This window comes from Poecilia reticulata, linkage group LG21 (assembly GCF_000633615.1).
Source record: "Poecilia reticulata strain Guanapo linkage group LG21, Guppy_female_1.0+MT, whole genome shotgun sequence".
Taxonomy (NCBI): Eukaryota; Metazoa; Chordata; class Actinopteri; order Cyprinodontiformes; family Poeciliidae; genus Poecilia; species Poecilia reticulata.
This window is the reverse complement of record NC_024351.1, coordinates 5125325-5148249: the sequence shown is the minus strand read 5'-3', so window position 1 is coordinate 5148249 and position 22925 is coordinate 5125325. Positions and strand designations below refer to the sequence as shown.

The 22925-nt window shown below is 36.6% G+C and overlaps 2 protein-coding genes across 5 annotated transcripts in view; both read left to right on the top strand.

The window, feature by feature from the left end:
• Positions 1 to 18414, top strand: part of LOC103457224 (uridine-cytidine kinase-like 1) — a 24741-nt gene extending 6327 nt beyond the window's left edge. Inside the window, exons 2-15 of one of the 3 annotated variants that reach the window (XM_008397194.2) lie at positions 1244 to 1452; positions 3641 to 3747; positions 4943 to 5113; positions 6165 to 6236; positions 7839 to 8028; positions 8131 to 8192; positions 12875 to 12894; positions 14331 to 14429; positions 15186 to 15279; positions 15398 to 15460; positions 16476 to 16598; positions 16665 to 16772; positions 17500 to 17656; positions 18275 to 18414. In XM_008397194.2, coding sequence (XP_008395416.1) covers positions 1244 to 1452; positions 3641 to 3747; positions 4943 to 5113; positions 6165 to 6236; positions 7839 to 8028; positions 8131 to 8192; positions 12875 to 12894; positions 14331 to 14429; positions 15186 to 15279; positions 15398 to 15460; positions 16476 to 16598; positions 16665 to 16772; positions 17500 to 17656; positions 18275 to 18351 — 1552 coding nt within the window. In that variant the 3' untranslated portion in view covers positions 18352 to 18414. Of the gene's footprint in view, positions 1 to 1243; positions 1453 to 3640; positions 3748 to 4942; positions 5114 to 6164; positions 6237 to 7838; positions 8029 to 8130; positions 8193 to 10794; positions 10812 to 12874; positions 12895 to 14330; positions 14430 to 15185; positions 15280 to 15397; positions 15461 to 16475; positions 16599 to 16664; positions 16773 to 17499; positions 17657 to 18274 lie in introns of those variants that run through there. The other 2 variants (XM_008397195.2, XM_008397196.2) reach the window with 2 other exon arrangements.
• Positions 18415 to 20433: 2019 nt separating this feature from the next.
• mpv17 (mitochondrial inner membrane protein MPV17) overlaps positions 20434 to 22925 on the top strand; it is a 15484-nt gene continuing 12992 nt past the window's right edge. Inside the window, exons 1-2 of one of the 2 annotated variants that reach the window (XM_008397199.2) lie at positions 20434 to 20522; positions 20999 to 21075. In XM_008397199.2, the coding sequence (XP_008395421.1) occupies positions 21003 to 21075 (73 nt within the window). In that variant the 5' untranslated portion in view covers positions 20434 to 20522; positions 20999 to 21002. Of the gene's footprint in view, positions 20523 to 20663; positions 20686 to 20998; positions 21076 to 22925 lie in introns of those variants that run through there. The other variant, XM_008397197.2, reaches the window with a different exon arrangement.

Genomic DNA, 22925 nt, shown 5'->3' with positions numbered 1-22925 from the left:
TTTTTTGTCATAGTACCCCCAAGAATTTAAAACTTCTTTCACCCCTGGATGTTCTGTCATTGAAGCTTGTAGTCATGTTTCTTAATTCTTTCCACTGAAAGACAGCAGAGCAGTGAAGTAACTTTTTTTAAATTTACAAAATCATCAGCACCGTATTTACTGAAACCCCATAACATCTTTCAAGGTACTTTGAAAAAGTATTTACCTCCTCACTTTTTTGTTTCAGATCAACAAAATTATAATCAGACAAAGGTGATACGTGTAAATATGAAAAACCACTGATGCCATCATCCATTAGAGTAGGCCTGGACATTAATGCTGAATAAAAGCATTTCATATGAGTCGATATATAGATAATTATTGCTGATTATTTTTTTTTTAAATATTTGAAATTTTGCCAAACTGGTGGAGTGACCTTTTCTTTTTATCTACAGTTTTCACTCCACACCATTGTTTTCTTCTTTTTAAGCAGTTATGGTTTCACAGTGAACTTGAAACTCAGCAGGTAGTTGCTAGGTAACCAAAGATTGAGTGAGTAGGCCAGCTTAGCTGATTGTGAGAAGTTGAGAAGGTTCTGGATCGGAGTTCAGTGAATTTTCCATGTATAGATTATTATATCTGATGTATTATCTATTGATACTGATCACATGCAGTAGATATTAAGAGTAATATTGCTTTTGTCCTACCAATCCAAATATAAACATTGGGAGTTTAATTGGAAACATGTGCTTTGGTTTTGCTTGTTTCTCTTCCAAAGAGAGAAACTTTTAGCTGAGGATTGGGGAGATAACTTTCCACAAACCGAGCCAAGTGATGACAGCCTTACTCATGTGAATGGTGGCCTCCCCACTCGATGTCACGCTGTTTCCTGGGCAACGGTGTGTTTTCCTGGGGAGGATCGGCAAGTTCTCCCGTCCTCTCCCTCAGTCACACCGACACCAAAGGTCCGACTGCGGAGAGTCCTCACAGAGACATTCCAGTGAAAATGTTTCTTCCTTCCTCTCTGCAGAACAACAATTTATGTGCAAGTCCACAATTTTACAGTGTTGTAATATCAGCTGAACTTGCACGTATATTGTAATACTTGAAATGCCTGTAAAGGAGCAGCAGGGGGTCACATATGAACCAAAAAGGCATCTCTGATGGCAAAAACATCCCATCCAGTCCTCTCAGTGAACTGTACAACCACTGAACATGTTTTGACGAGCGGTCTGCTTATCAATGCCTCTCCCTCTAAATGCAGCGGGAGCGGAGAAGATTCCATGGACGGTCTCTCCAACCGGGTCCCCTGCTGCCCTCTGACCCCGTCGCTGTCGCCACGGAAACGGACCACGAGCCAGTCCAAGACGGAGCCTCCACTGCTCCGAACCAACAAGAGGACCATCTACACCGCCGGCAGACCACCGTGGTACAATGTCACTGGGACCACCTTCAAAGAGGCCTTCGTCATCGGTGAGGAGAGCAGAGTTCGTAAACCAGAGTTCTCCTGGTTTGTTTTCCAACTCCTACATCGTCACCTAAGACGCATTTAAATGTGCTTAAAAGGAATAATTTACGCAAATATTTAGTACTTTTCTTATAAACTACAATCTGTGCCCCAATCCGATCTTAACATCTGATCAGGTATCAATTCTATTCACTATATTCTTTGTGCTATTAGAGACACCATGTTTAATTATTTTACATTATATTTAAAATTCCTGATTGTACTTTATGAGCCATTTGAAATGAGGTTTGTTGCAGTTTTTTTTTACCGTAGTCAAACTAGAGATTTTAACGTTTTCTTATGTTTTACTGCTAATTGCACTGACGATTTATCGATAACTAAATTAGTTACGATTATTTCAATAATCAATTTCCACGATTAATTTGATTAATCGTTTCAGCCCTAGCAGGACGTTGCGCTCATGTCTTCTTCAGAGATTTTTGTGTTGTTTCCTGTAGTGGTTTTTGGTGCAGCGCCCCCACAGGCGAGGAGGGGAACAGGTTTTTGAACGGTTTGGTTTGTTTGACGCAGTTCAGTGTGAAAGCGATCCGCAGTGAAAATGTAACATATCAGGTGTTAAAACAGCCTAAGATTATTGAGGCTGATAAAACCTTAATATTTCACTTTTATTTTCCTCACAGGTATCAAACTCCAGGCTTTTAGGGCCGTTGTCCTGCATACACCACATAAATTTCTCAATAAAATAATCTGTTTTCTTCATGTTGAGTTTCAGAATAAATAAACTGAAAAACGTCTGTCATGCTCAAACCATTTTAGCTACAGATGTAAGTTTAGCAAACCGTAATCTAATGGTTTCTTTCTGTATGAGCCTTTACGGCGACACATCATGCTGATCTGCACAGTAAAACATCCGAGTCAGCGAGCTTCCCAGCAGCTGAGGAGTGAGCTCCAGGTGTGCGTGTTTGACATCCACGGAGCTCCGTAGCGTGAATAAACTCATCAGACCGGGGTGAGCGGTGGGAAGGAGAGGCGGACGTTCTCCTCAGTCTGCAGTCTGTTATCGCCAATGGAGCGTAGTGACTGGTCCCAATTTCACACACGGCTGAAAGGAGCAGCGGAAAACTGGTCAGACCTGCGCTGAGGAAGATGTAGTAAAATTTGGTGCAAGATGAAGAGGGAAAGAATTACGATTAAAACCATAAAATGGGTCGAAAATAAAAGAAATGGAAATTAAAGGAGGTAAAACCTTGTGTCTGCCATCTTTTTTTAACAATTGGGTTTTTATTGCTAATAGAAAAAAGGGTTTGTTGTGTTGCAGCAGAGCAGCTTTCACAGCTGGGTGACTTTAAAACATGTTTAGATGAAATAAAAGGAAAACGTGTTTCTACAACATCCCCACAGCTGCACTTAAAGATAAAAACAAGCAGCATTTTTTAATCCAGTAAAATAAGTGTTTTGCTAAAAGTCACTTATTTTATGTTACATGTAGTTATTTTGTAGAAATGTGTTTTTTTTCTTTGTCAAAAAAAGCCAAACTTTGACTGATTTGTAACAGAAATAAATATTGTACATACTGGTACACCCATGTTTTATTTTTTGAAGTGATATGGCGTAAAAATAAAATCTCAGATTTTTTTATACCAGATTCAATTTCCAATGTTTKTTTKTTTWTTTTTTYYCTCAGTTTTTTTTTTTTTTTTTTTTTTTTTKAATAGACAAATTACAGAAATTTTCTTTTTTTCACATCACACAAGTCACATGATCAGGAAGTAGTTGGAGGATGATGGTTTTTTTTATGACATCACATGAACAAACTTTATTTGTGTTTCTTATGTAATGGAAACAACACAATTATGAAACAGTTTTTTTGACATTACCAGAATATTGACAAAGTTTTGCATACATTCGTAATGGAAATGCGGCCAATGTCACGACTTTCTGCACTAAACGGTAAAAAGGAACATTGAAAGTCTAAGGAAATTCAAACTTTAGCGAATTTAACCTCTAAAAATCTCTCATTATACCAGTTTGTCATATCTGGTGTCTGTTGCTGCAGAACTTGAAGTGATATGTCATGAGTATATGATGAAAGTGTATTTATTTCATTCTTGAACTAGTTTAGCATTTTTCTAGCAGCAGTGCTTCTTCACGTTTAATTGGAGCCGCTGCTGTTTGTGCTTTGTGCTCCTGCAGGTCTGTGTGGAGGAAGCGCCTCAGGAAAAACCACAGTGGCCAATAAGATCATCGAAGCTCTGGATGTTCCCTGGGTGGTTCTGCTGTCCATGGACTCCTTCTACAAGGTGATTACGCTCTGCGTAGTTAAAAAAACAGAACCACAAGCTTTGATTCATGGCGTCTTCAGCAGTAAATCTGCAGATTCACTCTGAGCAATAAGACGCATTCGATAACCGTTTACCCCCAGAGTTCTCTGATAGTTCATTAGCTTTTGATTGGAAAACAAACGCAGATCATAAATCATATTCCACGGAATTGATTAGCCTTCCCGCTCCTTTGCTGATTTCAGCAAGATGAACTGAAATTGATGGTTTTTGGTTCTTTTCTTACTTACTTCTAACACTGAATTGAAGATGTTTGTTAAATTTGTGTCTTTAATATGTGACTAAAGGTTACAAAGAGGGATATTGAAGGAAAAACATGCAGGATATTTGTGCAGCAATTCATGCAGCTCAAGATTAAACAGTCATTGACTGTTCAATATTAGTGTTTCTATGATATAAAGCATTTTGAACTGCCTTGTTGCTGAAATGTGCTTTACAAATAAACTTGATTGATTGATCTACAGTGCTGAGTAATAAAAATTTCTTGTTTTTGTTTTTTTGTATTTGTAAACATAACTGTATTTTCATATTTTTCAGTTTTTTAATGGAATAATTTAGTTTCCAGAAGTGTTTGTGTACACTGCTCAGTTTGAAAAATATTTACATTTTCAGATTTTTTAACCAAATATGCCGTGTAAGAAGAAGAAAAAATTAAGAATAAATTTGTATGAGAATAAAGTGTAATATTATGATTTTGTAATATTATGACTTTATTTTGGTAATTTTTTTACTTTATTCTCAAACAAAGAAAAATCCTTTGTTCTCAACACTTTTCATTAACCAATAATTCATTTTATACAATAAAGTTTTGTGAATTTTTTTTTTTTTTTTCCAGATCAAGTGGAGAAAAACTAATTCAGTTGTTCCTGGGGACGATATTGTGAAATCATAAGACTAAAATAACTTAATTCAGCCATTTGTTGCGCATATCTTCAGATTTTTCTAATAATTTAAAGTCTAAACTTCTTTATAAAGACAAACATTATCTCTTGTTCTTGGTGTTTTTTGTATAGCAGCTTTTATTTTCTATTTTTACCCGCTCCAGTTAAGGAAATGGTATTTCCACATTCTGAATTCTGAACAGGTATTGATATGAGACCTTACAGCTGATCAGAATCACCTGTTTTATTGCTGCTCTGGTTTGTTTGTGTCTCAGGTGTTGAATAAAGACGAGCAGGAGCTCGCTGCTAAAAACGAGTACAACTTCGATCACCCCGACGCCTTCGACTTCGAGCTGCTCATCACCGTCCTCAGGAAGCTGAAGAAGGGGAAAAGCATCAAAGTGCCAGTGTACGACTTCACCAGCCACAGCCGGCGCAAAGAATGGGTCAGAAAACAGCGACTGTAGTAAAAATACTTTTGGGAATTTTCCCAGCAAGTTTGCTGACAATTAAAGCTTCATTTTCCCCAACAAGAACCACAGGAAACGCAGAAAAATCTCCATCTGAGAGCCTTTCTGAAGCGTTGCGTCTCTGACATCTCCTCTTTATTTCGTCGCCGTGTAATTTCATGGCTGACTGGCACAACACCTCATGGGAAATCGGCCATCTCGGCCGGCGACTTCGGGATCATTATATGGCCCTTTTGTACTCAGCTGAATGTAATTAAGTGTCGAAGTGTTGGCCAAGCTGCTCTGCTGCAGCCTGGGGTTCAGCTTCTGCTCCTGAGCTGCTTCCTGAATTTACACAGTTTTACTTCTATCTGTTTAAACTTTTTTTGTTAAAGATGTTAAAGAACTTCTACATCATTCTCAAATCGATTCACACGAGTTTGTGGCAAACAGTGATCCTAAAGTCTTTTGCTCCTCATTTCTTGGCATTTTCTGTTTTTTCTCCGTCAATATTTTAGTTATTTCCTTGAACTCAACCACATGTTTATAACATTTATTTAACTGTGCCTGCAATAATACCAATAATAACGTTTCTTCCCTGTATATAGCTGCTGCAGAATGTCACACAGCCACTGATCTGACATATCTGATTATTTTCTACTAAATCTGAATTATTGGTTAGAAATGTGAAGGAAAAAATACTCTCATCAGAGCCGTATTGTACTGAGTAATCATGAAATATTTCCTTTTTATCTTGTAACGTAAAGCTTTTAAATATCTGCTTTGTGAGGATAAAAATCATAACTTATGTCTTTATCTCGCCTTAGAGAACAGGGGCCAGATAATAACTGGAAACCATCTGAGTCTTGAACAGCTCTTGTAAAGCTTTCAGTTCTTAGAATCCCAGAATATCTACATTTGAACATCTTTTAGGATTTCAGCTCCTTCTACTATTCAGAATCTGTCTCGTTTTCTTTGTGGACATTTAAACTGATGACATAAACAATAAAATCTTTATTTTTTCTTTTATTTTTCATCTCTGGGACAGAAAACAGTTTATGGAGCCAATGTGGTTATCTTTGAGGGCATCCTGGCTTTTGCCAACAAGGAGCTACTGAAGGTAAAAAATGTATATTATTCTCAGTTTTTTCTTTTTGTTTGTTTGCATGTTGCACATATTATAGACGGTAAACAGATAACAGATTTTGGAGTTGATTCAACTTCCAGTTTAGATTTTTTATGATATGCTGATAAGGTTAGTTGATGCAGAAATCATGTTCCTGGTTGTAATTATAATATTTATGCAGATGTAACAGGATAAAAGGCAGATTATCTACTAAGAAATGTGTAGTTTAAGGCTCCATCATGTTAGAAAATGTTGTGCTTTCAGTAATATTAGTGAATATTTGGCATTTTGAAACTCTAGTTGTCCAAGTATTGCATTTTGCAGGAGAATATATTGCTCTCTAACCGTGGATATCGCCCTCACTGATACTGCGATGACGGTATATTTACGATATATTGCGCAGCTCTGCTTTGGTTGCAGCATCTGGAACAGCTGGTTTAGCCTCAGGGAAGCAGCGATATCCCAGTCTGTCCACCACAGCTGTTACCCCTCAGGGCTGCAGACCTCGTAAAGTAATATTTAACATTTAGGTCATCATTTTGTAGAAATATTATCTTCTGTCCAATTAAACTCCTTTATTTTCTCGGTTTTTCTTCGTTTGACGTCTTATTGCTGAATCAAAGTGAAGATTCAGTCCAGTCTGCTGCCTGGAGCCTCTTTATGTGGAGAGATTTGCCTTTAAACAGAAAATTGATTTGCTCTTTTATTGAAAGCCTGTTTATGGTCAGTGAAAATCCATAAGAATTAAAGGGACGGAGCTCCTAATGGTAAATAAGTCCTGCTGCTCCTTCCTCTGTGTGTTTGTGCGCTGGACTGTGGCGATAAGGCAGCCAGCCTCCCAGGAGGCCCGGCTCCGTTGCCGATTACCCTCTTATTCAGTCAGGAACAGCCTTTGTGCTCTGTGATTAATTGTGCTTTGTGTCCTTTCTAGTAACTGAAGCCAATTATAGCTGCTAATCTGTAGAGCTAATATACAGGTCTGGGTTAAGAACCCGTCCAGACGGGCAGGATGCCAGGAACTGGAAATATAATGGAAAAAATAACAACATTAAATCTCTATTAAAGCAGAAACGGCATGGTGACGAGTTAATGGAATCAGAATCTGTAGGAAGACTTTACAACATATTCTTTCTGTTTAGTCTGACTGTTTTGTTGTAAGAAATAAGAGACGAAGATTTACATTTCTAGTAGTTCTGTCCATCTATTACAAAATTCATAAGATTAATCACATTCTAGTGCAGCAAGCACATCAAAACATAAAAAAGTGTCATTTCTTGTTTGTTTTTAAACTGGGTCTGTTTAAAAAAGAAAGCAGACAAACCTGCGGTTTAATTTCACTCATTTTGTTTTACGAGCAGAAACAAACCATCAATGTTCACAAATTATTTTAAAAGAATCAACTTTTAGCATAAAATGCTCAAAGTTACAAGTCATAGCAGGTTTATTCAGATTTATTTTGGTCTAGATGGAGAAAACATGAGCGACATCATTTGTTTCTGAAGCCTTTCAGGATTTTAACATGTTAAAATGAGAAATCGGAGCAGAAACGCCTGATAAAACTGGACTGAACGTCGTTTTGTGACCTTTTCCCGGCAGCTGCTGGACATGAAGGTGTTTGTGGACACGGACTCGGACATCCGGCTGATCCGCAGGCTGAAGAGAGACGTCTCTCAGCGCGGGCGCGACATCAACGGCATCATCAAGCAGTACAACAAGTTTGTGAAGCCGGCCTTCGAGCAGTACATCGAGCCGACGGTGCAGGTGGCCGACATCGTGGTGCCCAGAGGCTAGTACTGATGTCACTCTGCTCTATGCATTCAACTGTCCTTTAAATATCACATATGGCCATTTTTCAATAAAGTTACTGATTAAATGTGTTTCCCTTCAGGTGGGGAAAACTTTGTAGCTTTGGATCTGATTGTGCAGCATGTCCACAGTCAGCTGGAGAAGGTAAAGACCCCCAGTAAGGTCTCTACTTGTTTGTGTTCTGCTGACTCGGCTCAAGTTTCTCCCGGTGTTTCAGTTCGTTTTAGTTCGATTTGTGGGGAAGTTGTTTGAAAAGTGCTGCTTCAGCTGCCTGCCCTGATGAGACTCGCTGACTCACTTCTGGCTGTTTTTATATGAGGAACAATGTAAACAAAGTCGGCTTTATTCAGATCAACATTTTTAGCTGCTGCCGTCTGCAGGCGGCGGGAAGCATTGTGACGGGATTTTGCTGCGTCGCCACAATAAAGTGATAAAGTGTGGATATGTGAGCATGGCTGTCAGGTTTAGAAAGTTTAGTATTAGAAGAAGATAACCTGTTTGAAAAGCTAAAACACTTTTTAAAAAATGTTTATTAGTTATTCCAAACCTGACCGGATGCACGACAGTAAAACCACAACACAGCATTTCTGCAAAAACTGCTCAACCATCGTCTCCCAAAATCAGGAAAAGTTTGATCCATTTATCGGTTTTCTCCCTGTTTGATCTCCAATCTTCATGTTTTCAAGCATTAAAACATCTAAAGGACCAGAACTGGGCGTCTTCTGCTAAACAGTTGCAGAAATCCCAAAAATATATTTTCCAAAACATCTAGCAGTGAATATAAATAGATGTTATTCTGTTGGTAGTCTTATTGTCTTCATGTTCTTATTCTCTTAGCAAACCGTACTCATCATGTCTGCAACATGAGGTGCAAAAAAGTCACTTTTAATTTTGTTTTCAAATATTCTGCAGTATGAAATGTAAACTTAACTGTTTAAACATGTTAGGAAGATGTAAGTTTTGTGTTCAAAGATCTTCATGGGAATAAAAAAAACAGAATTTGGTTTCATTTTACCCTCATCTTAGATTTTAATCTGAAGCAATTTAAGAAAAATAAGATATTTTTTCCTGATAATATTCAAATATCAACAAATGCAGCCAATAATTTCCGTTTAACCAGTTAAAAAAATCTCCTTCCATTTTCATTTTTTGTTATTGATTAAGGGAAAGGAAACAAATGAGATTGTTAAATATTGATTGTTAATAATTCCAGGCAGAGTTTTGGTTATTCCAGCGTTTGGTGAGGCTCCTTTCTGCCTCGTCTCGTTCCTCCTTCCTTCCTGCTGCGCCTTGCTGACCTCGGTCAGGCAGCTCTGGAGTCCTTATCTGAGATTAATGGCGCCGTGMGGAGAGGAGAGGAAAGGAGAGGTGTCCTCCATCTTTCTTCTCCTCATTGGTTCTGTCATCCATTCACTTTTATGACCCACAGCTAACTATGATCTGTTCCATCTTCCAACATATTCATTCACGGCCATCAGCAGAACGAACAGTTACACTCACTGCGCGACACCTGCAGTCTGCAACATGAACGGAGCAGAAAGCTCGCCGACTTTCCTTCAGTTTCAAAATGTGCAAAATAAAAGTTATTTGTAATTTACATAACTTTTATTGAAAGTTGCATGATTTTATTCATCATTTCCTTAAGCAGTAGCTTTTGCTGTTTTCTTTCCAGTTTAGAGTTTGGCTGAGTGAACGGCTGCGTTCAAAAATACTTTATTTAATCCAAAAAGAAATTAGACTTTGACAAACTCATATAATCCAAGTGTCTTCAATGAATCAAGATCTCTGGTAGCAGTCAGTGTTGCAGTGAATCTGAAGATGCCTCTGACTGAAGATTATTGTTTACTAGCAGCTCAACTTCTGGGCAGCAGAGATGATTTTCCACAGTAGCATGTCCTGGATGACATCATCATTTAAGATAATCCACATCATTTGCTTTTGCTGCTCCTCTGTAAAGCGGCAGTTTTAGGTAAAATTGACTTTCTTTTCAGCTTTCCATAATTTTATAAAGTTTTTCTCTCATCAAAACAAAGCTGGAGTGTTGCCTTGATTCTTCCATGCATGTTTGAGAAATCTTTTAATCTCCATGGCAACCATTCAGCTGTGCAAAACGCCTGAGTGGACGTAGCCCCGCCTCCGAGGCGGCAAAAATCCTGCAAACACCAAGAAAAAGCTCTCAATAAAAATCAGCTCATGATGATAAACAGTAAAGACAAACCGTTTATCTCCTAATAAAAAACATCAGGAGAACTCACTCCTTCAAACTGACTGGGTTAAAATATATCTGTCAGACTCTGGAAGCAGGAAGACCTTATCTCCAGTTAAACCGTGGGAAACGATTTACTCCACGTTGAATCATCTGTTGGTTTCTGCTGCCTCTGAAATTCAAAGCAACCTTCATGGAGAGTTTATCTGCCACAGCTTTGGCTCAGTCCACCAAGCACATTGTTGAGCAAACTGATGAAATCATTCGCTGTTCCAGCCCCGTTTTACACAATCAAATAAAATGGTCACACTTACTAAAATCTGATTTATGACACTGTTGAGTTTTTGTTCAGCCAGACATGAAATGAATATTCATGGCTGAGCTGTCGGGGTGTGTGGAGCCGCACATTTCAGCTGAGAATGTTTTTGCTTTATAGGTTTGAGTTTCTTTTATTTTGCTCACACTGTGTGTGTTTTTGTGTGTGTCCTTGTATGTGCCTGACCCCTCCTTGCCTGGCTGAATGCTGTGTAACCATTCCAGCGTGAGATCAATGTGAGGTATGCCTGCAACAGCTTTTTATTTCAGTTTCTTTCTCATTACAGCCAAACCTTTACTCCCCTCTGCTTCCTGTTCTCCATACAGTCAAACCGTTTTTATTTTGTAATAACTGGGGTTTTTAGTATGAAAAAAAAAATAATTTAACTGGCCAAACTACCATCACACCTGATGTCTCTTTTACTTATAAACCTGTTAAATATGTAGATAGCTTGAAAAGTGAATTAAATTTGGATTATTTAAAGAAATTTCCATGAAACAGCCTCTGCTAACATGCTAATAGCAGAGCTAATTTTTCAGTTAGCTCTTTTGCTAACTTTGAGAACGCCGCACTTAGCAGACGCACTATTAATCAGTTTGTTTGTATACAGAACATAGAGGACAGAAAAGCTTTAGGAATGGAACATTTCATATTAATTAACATTTAAATGTAAATAAATTATATTCTAGCTAAATGGCTAATTTCCATTTCTGGTCTCATTGGTTGATGTGTATGATGTTTAATAATAATAAGAAAAAACTACTGCACAGAAAAAAAAACTCCACAAAGGAGAACATGGGTAATCAAACAGTTGACATTTGTAGACTACAATGGTTCAACAGTTTTCCCTTTAAATTGATAAGATGAATATAGTTAGCATAATGCAGCTAAAAATAGAGTTGTATACAGTGAAGCTACGCTAAGCTAAACAGGCTAATCAGGTAACAAAGAAATCTATTGCATAGCTTTCGCATACTAAGCAGATCCAACAGTTTTTTTTGTTCTTTTTTTATTATTAAATAAATAGTTTTGTTTTTCAAGTTTTGTCTCGCTGTTCATTGTAATCCAAGACTGCAGATAATTTGGATGAAATTGTCATTTTACTGTGCCATGCTTTACACCCATAAGGAGAAAAATCTGGACACGCCCTGGGTGTTAAAGTATAACATTTTCAACTTTTTAAACTCACATATTTTCCAAAAGTTGAAAACTTTCCACTTTACAAGTTCAGGAAATTCCAAAGATTTTCTACAAAAATTCCTGAGATTAATATCAACAGTTTTGAGGTTTGTTTTTGCAAAGCTCGGATATGTTTTTGTTTTCTAAAAACATTCTGAGATTAATGGTGAAAATTTACCCCTTTTTTCTATCTACAGTGGCCCTAATGCTCCCTGGTGTTTGCAGAAAAATCAGTGGAGAAAATCGTAAAAATAACAATCTCAGCAATGCAGACGGTGTTGGTGGACTTTAAAAATCATTAAGTAGAGGTTATCTTGACGATAGTAAATCAATATTCTTATCACAATAAGAAATTTATCACAATAAAAGATAAACGATACGATAAATACCCACTGCTACTCTGAAATAAAAGAGAAAGTAAAAAGCATGGTTGTTAAAGAACCAACACTTTGTGTTGTGCTTAATATTGTGGAAAATTGTAATTTGTCAGTAATAATTTTGCTCTCATTAAAGAAAAGGAAACAGAATCAGTCAACGGGCCACATGTGGCCCCCAGGCCACACTTTGGACACCCCGTCTAGATCTTTACCTGCTTCAGAAGTTAACTTCCTGCAGCCATGTTTGCACAAATCAACACCAAAATACAATCAGCCCGACACTGAATCTGCTTAAATGCGGCGCTTCAAGTTGTTTATGATTAAGATAAAATCAGTTTTATTTTAGAAATCAGTTTGAAGTCCTGCTGCAGCACAAAGCAGAGACAGCGATGGAGTGAACTCTTAGTTTGCAGAAAAGCCGACATTTGGCAGAAAAAGCAACAATCGTGACTCTTCAGGTCTTTTCTCTGGGCGAGTTAATCTGATTGAAGCTCTGTTAATAAACGCTGACATAAATCACAGATTGATTTGTAAAACGTGGAGAAGCTCTGCTGCTCTTTCCGGTGTGAGATCTCAGCAGAATAAAAACAAAGAGCTCTAAGATGAACTGATCTGATGGCGCGATGCGCTGCAGAGCTTTTGTTCCGTGTTGCACGGCGCCGATCTGTCGGAGCTTTCCACGACTCAAAATATTCTTTCTCTCCCTTTTTTGTGTTTTTTTTTTTCTGTGCTTTGTGGCGTTCTGCAGAGGAAGCTCCGCTGGGATATGTGAGGCCCGACTTCTGCATCTTTTGTTCAAATATAAGATGCCCAATCCTGCCGTTTCCATCCACTCCGAGCTTACTAACCTGTTCCACTAGTAGCTGCATGTTTTTTCTGTAAATTCAGGCAACATGCTTGGTTTTGACATTTATCTATCAAGTCTTGGCTGCAGAGCACTTTTCCTAATTTGCATTTTTGTGAAATAAAACAAATGCACGACTTATTTTTTGCAGAACGAGAGCACAATTTAAAATAAAGAGTAAAGACAAATAGCTCTTTTGACGCTTGCAGCACTTTGCATGTGTTTGACGATAATCAGGGTTGCATTTATTGTTTTGCATGTAGGTTACAGCACAATGGGAGAATATGAGGGCATTAACTCTTAAAACTGCTGCCCTGATTGAACAAAGGGAATCTTAGGATCACAGCTCCTCTGCTATTCTTTAGGATCAACATGTTTTTCCACATTTTTATGAAACAGTTTGCTGGAAGTTCACATTTTTTCCCTGCTCTGCTAAATACAATTTTCTCCAGATCTGTAAAAGTTACATGACTATTTTTTAACAGAACTTATGGAGTTTTATAAATGCTTTGGGAGTTTAGCTTCTTTTATTGTTAAAAAATTATTTGATAAAATACAAAATTAATGTATTTTCTTGACTTCCATAAAATGAAAAAGAATGAAAACACACAGTATTCGACTTAAGTTCAGGCATAAATAAAATAATGAACAAGATATTTTTTCTTGCATGTGCATAAAAACACTGAAAAATCTTCCCTTTTATATTTATTCATAAAACTAATTATTCAGTTTTATTGTTTGGACAAAATTTCATTTAGCTCAACAGGAGACCTCAAAGCTGCAAATTTCATGTTTTTCACTTTTCAAACTGAATATTTCTTTGTTTATAGTTGAATATTAGTGGAGTTTCTTTTCCATAAATAGTCCCTGATTAAAATTTGTGTTTATCTTATGCATGAATTGCATAAAATAATATTGAATGACTGGTAATTATGCACAAAAATAGTTTCTGAAATCCTGAACTCCAATGTTTGGTAATATCTAACTCTTCTAACTGGCATAATAATGACCAGTATTCACCTATTTTAGTTATATTTAAATAAAATTAAATAAAACTACATAAAGTGCAGTTACCCATGCAGTTTATGCAAATAAACTTTGACACCATGTACTTAAAACGTCTGGAATGGCTTTTTATATTTCCTTTAATTACTTTCTATGCTGTTGTCGAAGTATTTTCCAGATCTGGATAAGTTTGAGGATGGAAGAATATCTGTTCTCTTCATCCTTTCATTTGTCCATCAGATCATCCGTCTGTTTGTCTGTTTGTTGTTCTGAAGTCTAACTTTGACATTTTCACATTATAGTTGCGCATAAAAAAATCTGAATGTTTTCCGTTCTTTCTGTTGGTTTCTTGCAGATCGGCTCTGGCGTCGGCCCATCAGGGTCAGCCGTTACCCAAAACCCTCAGCGTGATGGAGAGCACGCCTCAGGTCCGCGGCATGCACACCATCATCAGGTCAGAGCGCCGGCCGCACGTCTTACAGCAGCGGTGTCAAACTCATTTTCGTTCCGAGCCAAATTAAGATCATGAAGGCTCCTAAAGGGCGAGTTGTACCAGAATGATAAAACCTGTTAACAAAATGTTAAAATATAAATGAATCCTTAAAATTAAATATTATTGAACATCTTTTTAGTCCCTCTAGGATTTGTTTTCATTCTTTTTCTGATTTTTTTTCAATAAAAATCAAAGAATTTTTGGTACTAATTTAGAAATATTTGCAATATTTGCGCTGTTTATGATGGTAAATGTGACTTTTTATTACTCGCTGGACTATAATCTGCCATTAATTAAGGTTGAGGCAGCCGTTTAGTACAAGTAAGAAAGTTTTTGACAGTCTTTGAGAAAAATCTGTAATAAACTACCAATTACGTATTAGCACAAAAAAGTGCAGGGATTTGTTGATTTTGTGTGAATTTCCATGATAATTCTCAAGAAACTGGAGGGATTGATTGATATAATTTGATAATAAACAGATAAAAATGCATTGATTTGATTGATTACATAATATTTAACCACATTTAGTGTTTAGTCTAGAATCTAGAGGGCCACATAAAAAGCTACGGCGGGCCAGATTTGGCCCACGGGCCTTGAGTTTGACACATGTGTCTTACAGGAAATACCTGCTTCTGTTTGACCAAACGGTTTGTTCCTGCAGCCCAGCTTTCAGGCGTTTTAAACTGCGGGTCGCGCGCTTCCTGTTTGTGTTTGTAGGAACAAGGAGACCAACAGAGACGAGTTTATCTTCTACTCCAAGAGATTAATGAGGCTGCTGATAGAACATGCCCTCTCCTTCCTGCCTCTCAAGGTGAGGCTTTTCAGCAGCAGCGTTAGCCGACCTTCCTGGCCGCCGGAGCAACCAAAGTGCAGAATAACATTTGGCTTCGAGTCGGCACTGAATTTCGTCCCGTTTTTCTCCCGTCCAGCCCGTTTCCGTGGAGACGCCTCAAGGTACCGTCTACGAGGGAAAGAGGCTGAGCGGTCAAAGAGTAAGAATCAGAGTCTCATCGACTCTCTGCTGAACTGATTCAGTGTCTGGAGGAAACATTCGAAAAGGTTCTGGTTCTCTACGCCGAACTGGAAAGTACAGAGCTGGAGAAGTTCAAGAAAACAAAATTAGATTGATTTTATTCACCATCCCATTGTCTCCAATCATCTAACACGAAATATCTGCTGTAAATTCATGTCAAACTTCAGTTTTTATCCTTCAAATTTAACGTTGGCAAGAATCAGTTCAAACCATAAAATGAATTAAGATAAAAATATTTTCTCTCCACAAGTTTTACCTGAACAGAGACACATTTCCATCCTTTATGTGAGGAAATATCACATTTTCTATCAAATGTATCAATGTTTGAATGTTAGGACATCTTCTGCGGTGTACCTCAGGGTTGTGTGTTGGGCCCCTGATAATTTACTTTTCATTCTTTTCTTTTTACATGTCCTGGCTTGACATTTCAGGATAGGGCCACTGAAAAAAAAACTAACTAACTAAAACAAATTAATTTGTATTTTAATCTTCTGAGAAAAAAGTCAAAATTTGGAGGGGGAAAAAAAGTCAGAATTTTGATAAAAGTCGGAATTCTTTTCTTTTCAGTTTACTCACGGAAAAAAAAAAATCTTCTGACATGTTTCAGTTTAAAACGGGTTTTTATAAAGATTTTCTTTCACAATTTACTGGATCTCCAACTGATGCAGTGAATGTTTGTCTTAATTATGAGTTTCCAACTGTATATCCTGGCATATATGAGTTATTATGCTATTTATTTCTATAAAAGGTACATTTTATGTGTAGCGTTGATCATTTTAACTGGTTATCAAGTCATTTATCTGTTCACTGAACCAGATGTTGTTCCTGAGGCTGCCCCCTAGTGGCAGCAGCTCTCATAGCTCCGCTCCGCTGCAGTAGATTCCGATGTTAAAGCTGCAGTTTGACCTGTTTGCTGTTCAGCAGGAGCTTTCAGAGTAAATTATTGTTGTTTTCTCACTTTCTGTCCCGTTAAGATCACCGGCGTTTCCATCCTGCGGGCCGGGGAGACGATGGAGCAGGCTCTGACGGCCGTCTGCAAAGACATCCGGCTTGGGAAGATCCTCATCCAGACCAACCACGACACCGGGGAGCCGGAGGTTTGTGTGTTGGTGTTGAAGCTGCAGCTCGACCTGCGTGTGGTTCTCACCCAGTTCTTCCTGCAGCTGCACTACCTCCGCCTGCCGAAGGAGATCAGCGAGGACTACGTGATCCTGATGGACAGCACCGTCTCCACGGGAGCCGCTGCTCTCATGGCTGTCAGGGTCCTGCTGGTGGGTCCAGTTTTAAGCTTTTTCATGTTTTTTACTTTTAATTTTGATCAGAATTATTCAGGATTTGTTTAAATTCACTTTTAAACTTCTGAGAAATAATAAACAGTTTAATAAGCAAAAGAATAACAAAAGACGAGTTAGATTTCTCACCTTCCATTTTAACTCTTGTTTAAAAAACTAAAATAAATAACTGAGTCTTTAACATTATTTTGGCATTTTAGTGAAATATTTTTTTTAAATTTTTAGCCTACTTCATAAAGCCTTTTTTATTTTATTTAAAGTCATTTGCTTATATATTTTTTTAAATATTTAAATATACTTATTTATCAAAGATTGAGGAGATTCACATTGTTTTGGACGTTTAATTAATTTTGCTAGTATTCTATGTGTAATTTTGTAAAATCTTTGATTTATTCTGTTTTTACCCAAAGAAAAATTATTCTTTTTATTTTAAAAAAATGTAAAATAATAATGAGTAATACAAAATAAAAATTTTTAAAGGAAAATGTTCTTTTTTATGAGTAAAAAAATTACATAATTTTAGAAAAGCATTTTTGTTTTTTTTTATATATATAAAAATAATTCAAATGAATACCACTTTTAAAAAAGGAAAACAGTTTGTTTTTCTTTTTATAAAATATAAAAATTATTTAAAAAAAATTTTTTTAAAGAAAAAAAGCGGTTTTTGATAATTCCTGGTTAGTTTTTCTTCCTGCTCCATGTTTAGGACCACGATGTGGCCGAGGATAAGATCTTCCTGCTCTCCCTGCTCATGGCGGAGATGGGCGTTCACTCGGTGGCCTACGCTTTCCCCAAGGTCCGCATCATCACCACCGCCGTGGACAAAGAGGTCAACGACCAGTTCCACATCATCCCAGGAATCGGTGAGGAGCCGAACATGTTCTGCATCCGATTTTCAAACCAAACAATGGGTTTCTCATTAAAAATACAAATGAATTATTTAAATATATCATTTTGTTTGGTCCGCAGCGCAGGGCATTGTGGGTAAATACAACCTCTTGGCTCGTAGTCTATTACCAAAATCAAAATCCTCTAACCGCTAAAATCTGACGTTTCTCCATTTTTGTTTAGATTTTGTGAAAAATGAAGTTCTGCTCAGTGTCTTTTTCTGAGGTTTTCATGTTGTTCCCTTCTTGGTGCAGCGCCACCACAGGTGAGGAGGGGAACAGGTTTTCAGCTAGTTTGGTTTGTTTGGCGCAGTGCAGCGTGAAAGAGAACCGGCGCAGCTGAAATTATAACAAATGTTGCAACTTTGGTTCCAGCTGAGCGTCTGTCTGTTGATTTTGCAGCAGCCCTTCATTCAGAGGACGCCTGAGGCGACTGGACAGAAACCGCTCACTTTTAACAGGAATGAAACAGCAGAGCTAGCTAGATGTTTTAAAGGATGAAGAGACGCAGTCAGGAGTACTTTCTATGAGAAACAAGCAGAGCTTTAAGGACAAATCGTGGTAAACATGTCGGTGTTCTGCTCTTTTCCTCAGGTAACTTTGGGGATCGTTACTTTGGTACCGACGCTCCATCTGATGTCTGTGAGAGTGACGAAGGGATGGACTTCTGAGGACAGACTGTTACAGGAGCACTTCGCTGTGAACGCATCTGAATAATAAATTTCTACTTCATCTGCTCGACTTCTTCTTCCACCAAGACGCTCTGAACCGGTTCCTGTTGGATCCCACAGAGCGGGCTTTATGTGACGGCAAACTTTTAAGGTTAGGGAAACGTTTGTTAAAGGGACCAGAGGTAAAAGTTCAGGTTCCACAATCCAGAACATTTTACAACTTAATTTCTTTTACTGTGTCGATAATTCCTCCTATGATGCTTTAAAGTTCCTTTTATGCACCATTAATTTCACTGCAAAAACACAAAATCCTGCCAAGTATTTTTGGTCTAACTTCTTGTGTAAATATCTCAGTAAACTTGAAATAAGACTAAACTGTCTTATAAGTAACTTTTCAGAAATTAATAGGAGTTTGTTTTACATAAATAATCCTTAATATGGATGAAAAAGACTCAGTTTCACTGGCAGATTATTTCACTTGTATTATGGGACAAATGTCTTGTTATAAGTGAAATAATCTGCCAAGATTTTGTGTTTTTGCAGTTTCTAAAGAGCCTTAAAGTTGGCAAACATCTTGCTGGATTTTTTGCACAGTTCGAGGCCAGATATTGTAAATAAATTAATTTAAATCCAGCAGAGATCAAACTAGATCTGGGCTCAGTTTTGATTGGATGTTGATCTATGTTTTTGCACTAAGATGCTGCATGAAGATAAGGAAACGTTTTCATCTCTGATGATAATCGTCCCCCACGTTTCTGTCCCACTTTAAGCTAGCAGAGTGGAGATTTCTGGAAGAATTTGGGCACATTACATTTTTATTTTCTACAAATTAAATGCTCTTATCTCAGGCAACTTTCACCAAAAGGGACGGCAATCATAACTACTTGAAGACGATTAACTGATGAGTGAATGAAAAGGTCAAATATGAACTTTTTTTTTTTTTTTGCCTAAATGTTTTTATTATTTTACTCCACAAATTTCAATATTTCTTAGTTAAAAAGTTTATCTAAAAGAATTTTATTGTTTTTCAACAATGCAACAGGTTTTCTTAATCCTCTGTATTGAGCGCCATTTTGTGTTTGTATGAGATTTGGTCAAATATAATTTGTCACAGGCTCAGGTCGTGCATGTAAACTGGCCCTTAAAGGGACCCGTCCTTGCTGCTGTTTAGCCAAGTTTTACATGGTTATTTATTTATCTTGTTTACAGGTAATTGCTTTCATCATATCACACATTTTTGACTTGTATGAATCCGGGTTTTTTTTTTCCAGAAATATATGCAATACAAGTCAATTTAAAAATTTGCTCATTCAGCATTTTTACTGTCAAAGTTCTAAAATCTAGTATTTCCTCAGTTATGTTGAGCTACATGTCTTTTTTTTTTATTCATGTCACCATGTTCATAGAAAACAGTAATATACATTTATACGAAGCATATAAAATCAAATACAACTGACTTGAAATAACTTTCAGCTGTTACTTGTATGAACGCTCATTACCTCATACTATAATTTTACTGAAAAACACTGCTGCCAGTATTCATCTGAGGCAAAATAATACATTTATGTACTCTGTGCCATTTTTTTCCTAAACAGTTGTCATAATGGGTATTGATTCTGTTTCTGTAAGTGTCTCTTTGCTTAAAGAGAATAAATAAATACTTAAAAATGAGAAACTTGTCGTTGTTAAACTTTTGTTTTGGTGTATACCGCGGCTGTCCACAAGAGGGCAGCACAGGTTATATTTCACTGTTTACAGCGGAACTTGCGTACTTTTGATGATACCTTTAAATACCGTAGGAAATTAGAATGATTGGGGCTTGATTTGACCAAATGCTGAGTAAATATACCGGAGTACATTCAGGTACTTATATATATATATATATATATAAAATATATTTGAAGTTACGGCCATACTTTATATATATATATTTTTTTCTTTTAATTTAATGAGTTGCATAAAAGGTGTTTTTTATGTAGCTTAAAAGTCCGAGCTGATGTGAGCACGTGAAGGCATCGTTAACTCTTCTCCGCGTTCAGCCGGGCTCACCAACAGGCAAGTAGCACATTTTGCATTCACTGCTTTTTCCCCGTAAATTAATGCACTTTATTGCGACATGCTTAGCGGTTAAACTGAGCTGTTATTCTAGAAGATATACTTCGATGTTTAAGGTGTTTTTTTCTGTAATTTAAAACCACTAAAAAGCAGACTTTCAAACTTCCGAATCCTTGTTTGGCCAAACTCCGTTCAAAAAGAATGAGCTTCTACACTTCATTTGAAAAGTCTGAAATTGAAATGTAGCTAAACAGTAAATCGTTGGTTAGTTGTGTTAATGTGAGTATAGGCTTTAATTCGGCATTGACAAAATCTATAAATGTGCTAATTTGGGATCCAGTTGAGTTGATGTATGTAATTTAGGAAAAACGTACAGGTTAATCTTAAATTAATGTAATGTATTCAAAGCATCATTGCTTCATGGTTGGCATAACTAAATATGAGTTTAATGATATATCCTGGAACAGCGTCGTTACAATTTTTGTTCTAATTGTGGACATAAGGATGCTTATTTGCAGGTTTACTTAATTTGGGCCACGCTGCTTCAGATTTGGCTGTTTTTGTTTTTATCAACATTTCCTTTATTTTTAAGGAGGATGGCTAATCTGTGGAGGTCCTATCAGACCTTGATGACCAAATACCCCTGGTCAGTCCAGATAGTCACAGCTGGTAAGTAATATTTCTCACCTCTGCTTTCATTGGAATCATGGAAATACTGTAAGAACTGTATAAAAGGAGTAATGGCCATTTATGTACAAATAAACTTGTTTTTTTGCTTGAAATGAGGTTAAAAATGTTGGACGGCAGGTCAGTTTTTCACCAAACCTTTGCTCCAGTGTACAGTTCACTTCAGTTTTAGAATCAACAGGAAAACCTTTTGCCCTTTGTTCTTTAACAAGCTACATTAATGAATCAATATTTTTTGCGAAAGTATGGAAGACCAACAGTGCCCCAGTCAATTGCTAATTTGTTAAATATAAAAAAGTTTCCAAATCATATTAAATATGTACATAATTTCCTTATTACATATTATAATTGAAATGAATAAAAATAAACATTTTAATTCAGTGTGTTTTTTAAATTCTACTATTTATTGAATGATGTCATGTTTTCCTATCCCACAGTCATCATAAAAGTATTTAAAATTGGCGTTATTGATTGGTTAACCTGCCCAGCAACTATATTTTCTGTTGGATCCAACTCGCCTTGATGGAAATAAATTAAACATTAATTAAATAAAATAAAGAATAACAAAAATAGATGTCTAATTATTGCTGCTTTTTATATAAAATATTAAAACATGTTTTAAAATATTATTTTAGCATTTAAATAATTTCAAATACATGTACTTATTGCATCAATTTCCAGTTTTGACCTTTTTTTGTAACGATTGAACTAAATTGCAAAGTAGTTCGCGTCTATCGCCACTAGATGGCAGCAGATACTTGTCAGGTTGCATCCATCGAGAAAACGTCAAACTTTTCTTCCAAAAAGTGAAAAAATGTTGCCTTAATTCAAATTAAAGAGTCGTTGTCTTCAAGACAATTTCATTCAGAAATTCAGTATGTATGTGGTTGTAAATAAATAAAATCTGGCTGGTGCAGTTTTCTCTTGTAGGACATAAAGTACATTATTTTCTGTAAAGGTTTGTTAAATGAAAACATATTTGCATGTTATTGGGGCCCTGCAAGGTGACATGCTGCACATTTTGTCACCTCATACTTTAATAAATGTAAATAGTATTTTATTAGATGTAAGAAATTCAATAATAATAATTAAAAAAACGTTATTTATCCCAGAGGTAAAATAAAAGTATCTTAAAATAACAGTTTAATGGTTATAATGTATAATCTCCAGTAGCAGTCAGCCTTGCAACAAATTTGTAGTAGCCTCTGACTGAAGACATTTGCTGTAGCACTCCTGAGAGAGACAATGTTTCACATTAAAATGTCCTGGATGACATAATCAGTTGTTAGCTAGCTCTGCTAATCCACCTCACTTGCTCTTGCCACTGCCCTTTAGATCTTTGTATTGTTGGTGCATATTTTGGGAGTGGAAAGAAAACAATTCATTGTTTTTAAATTAAAATCCTCAAAACTATAGTGTGCATTTTTAATGAACAAAAAACAAAATACATCAGATTTTGCAGCAAAATATATATATATATATAAAAAAGCTGATGGAGTCTGAATATATTTCCAAGAAAACTGATATGTACTATAAAAGTAAAATGAAGAACTAGCTATGGTTTCGCAGTTTAACATTAAAGAATAAATAATTTTTTGTGTTTTTTGACAGTGTGAGTCGAGCGTTGACATTTGATCTGACCACATTTAAACCGTTTTATTAGCTCCTCTATGAGGAAAAAGTAAAGGTTACCTTTTTTCAGCTGCTATTAGATTCATCTCTAGTGCATCGACTGCAGCAGCTGCTCTCATGCTGCCGTCTTTAGGATTTTACTACTGTTATAAATACATTTTCAATTCAACGGCAGAACATATAATTTTTCATTTATATAT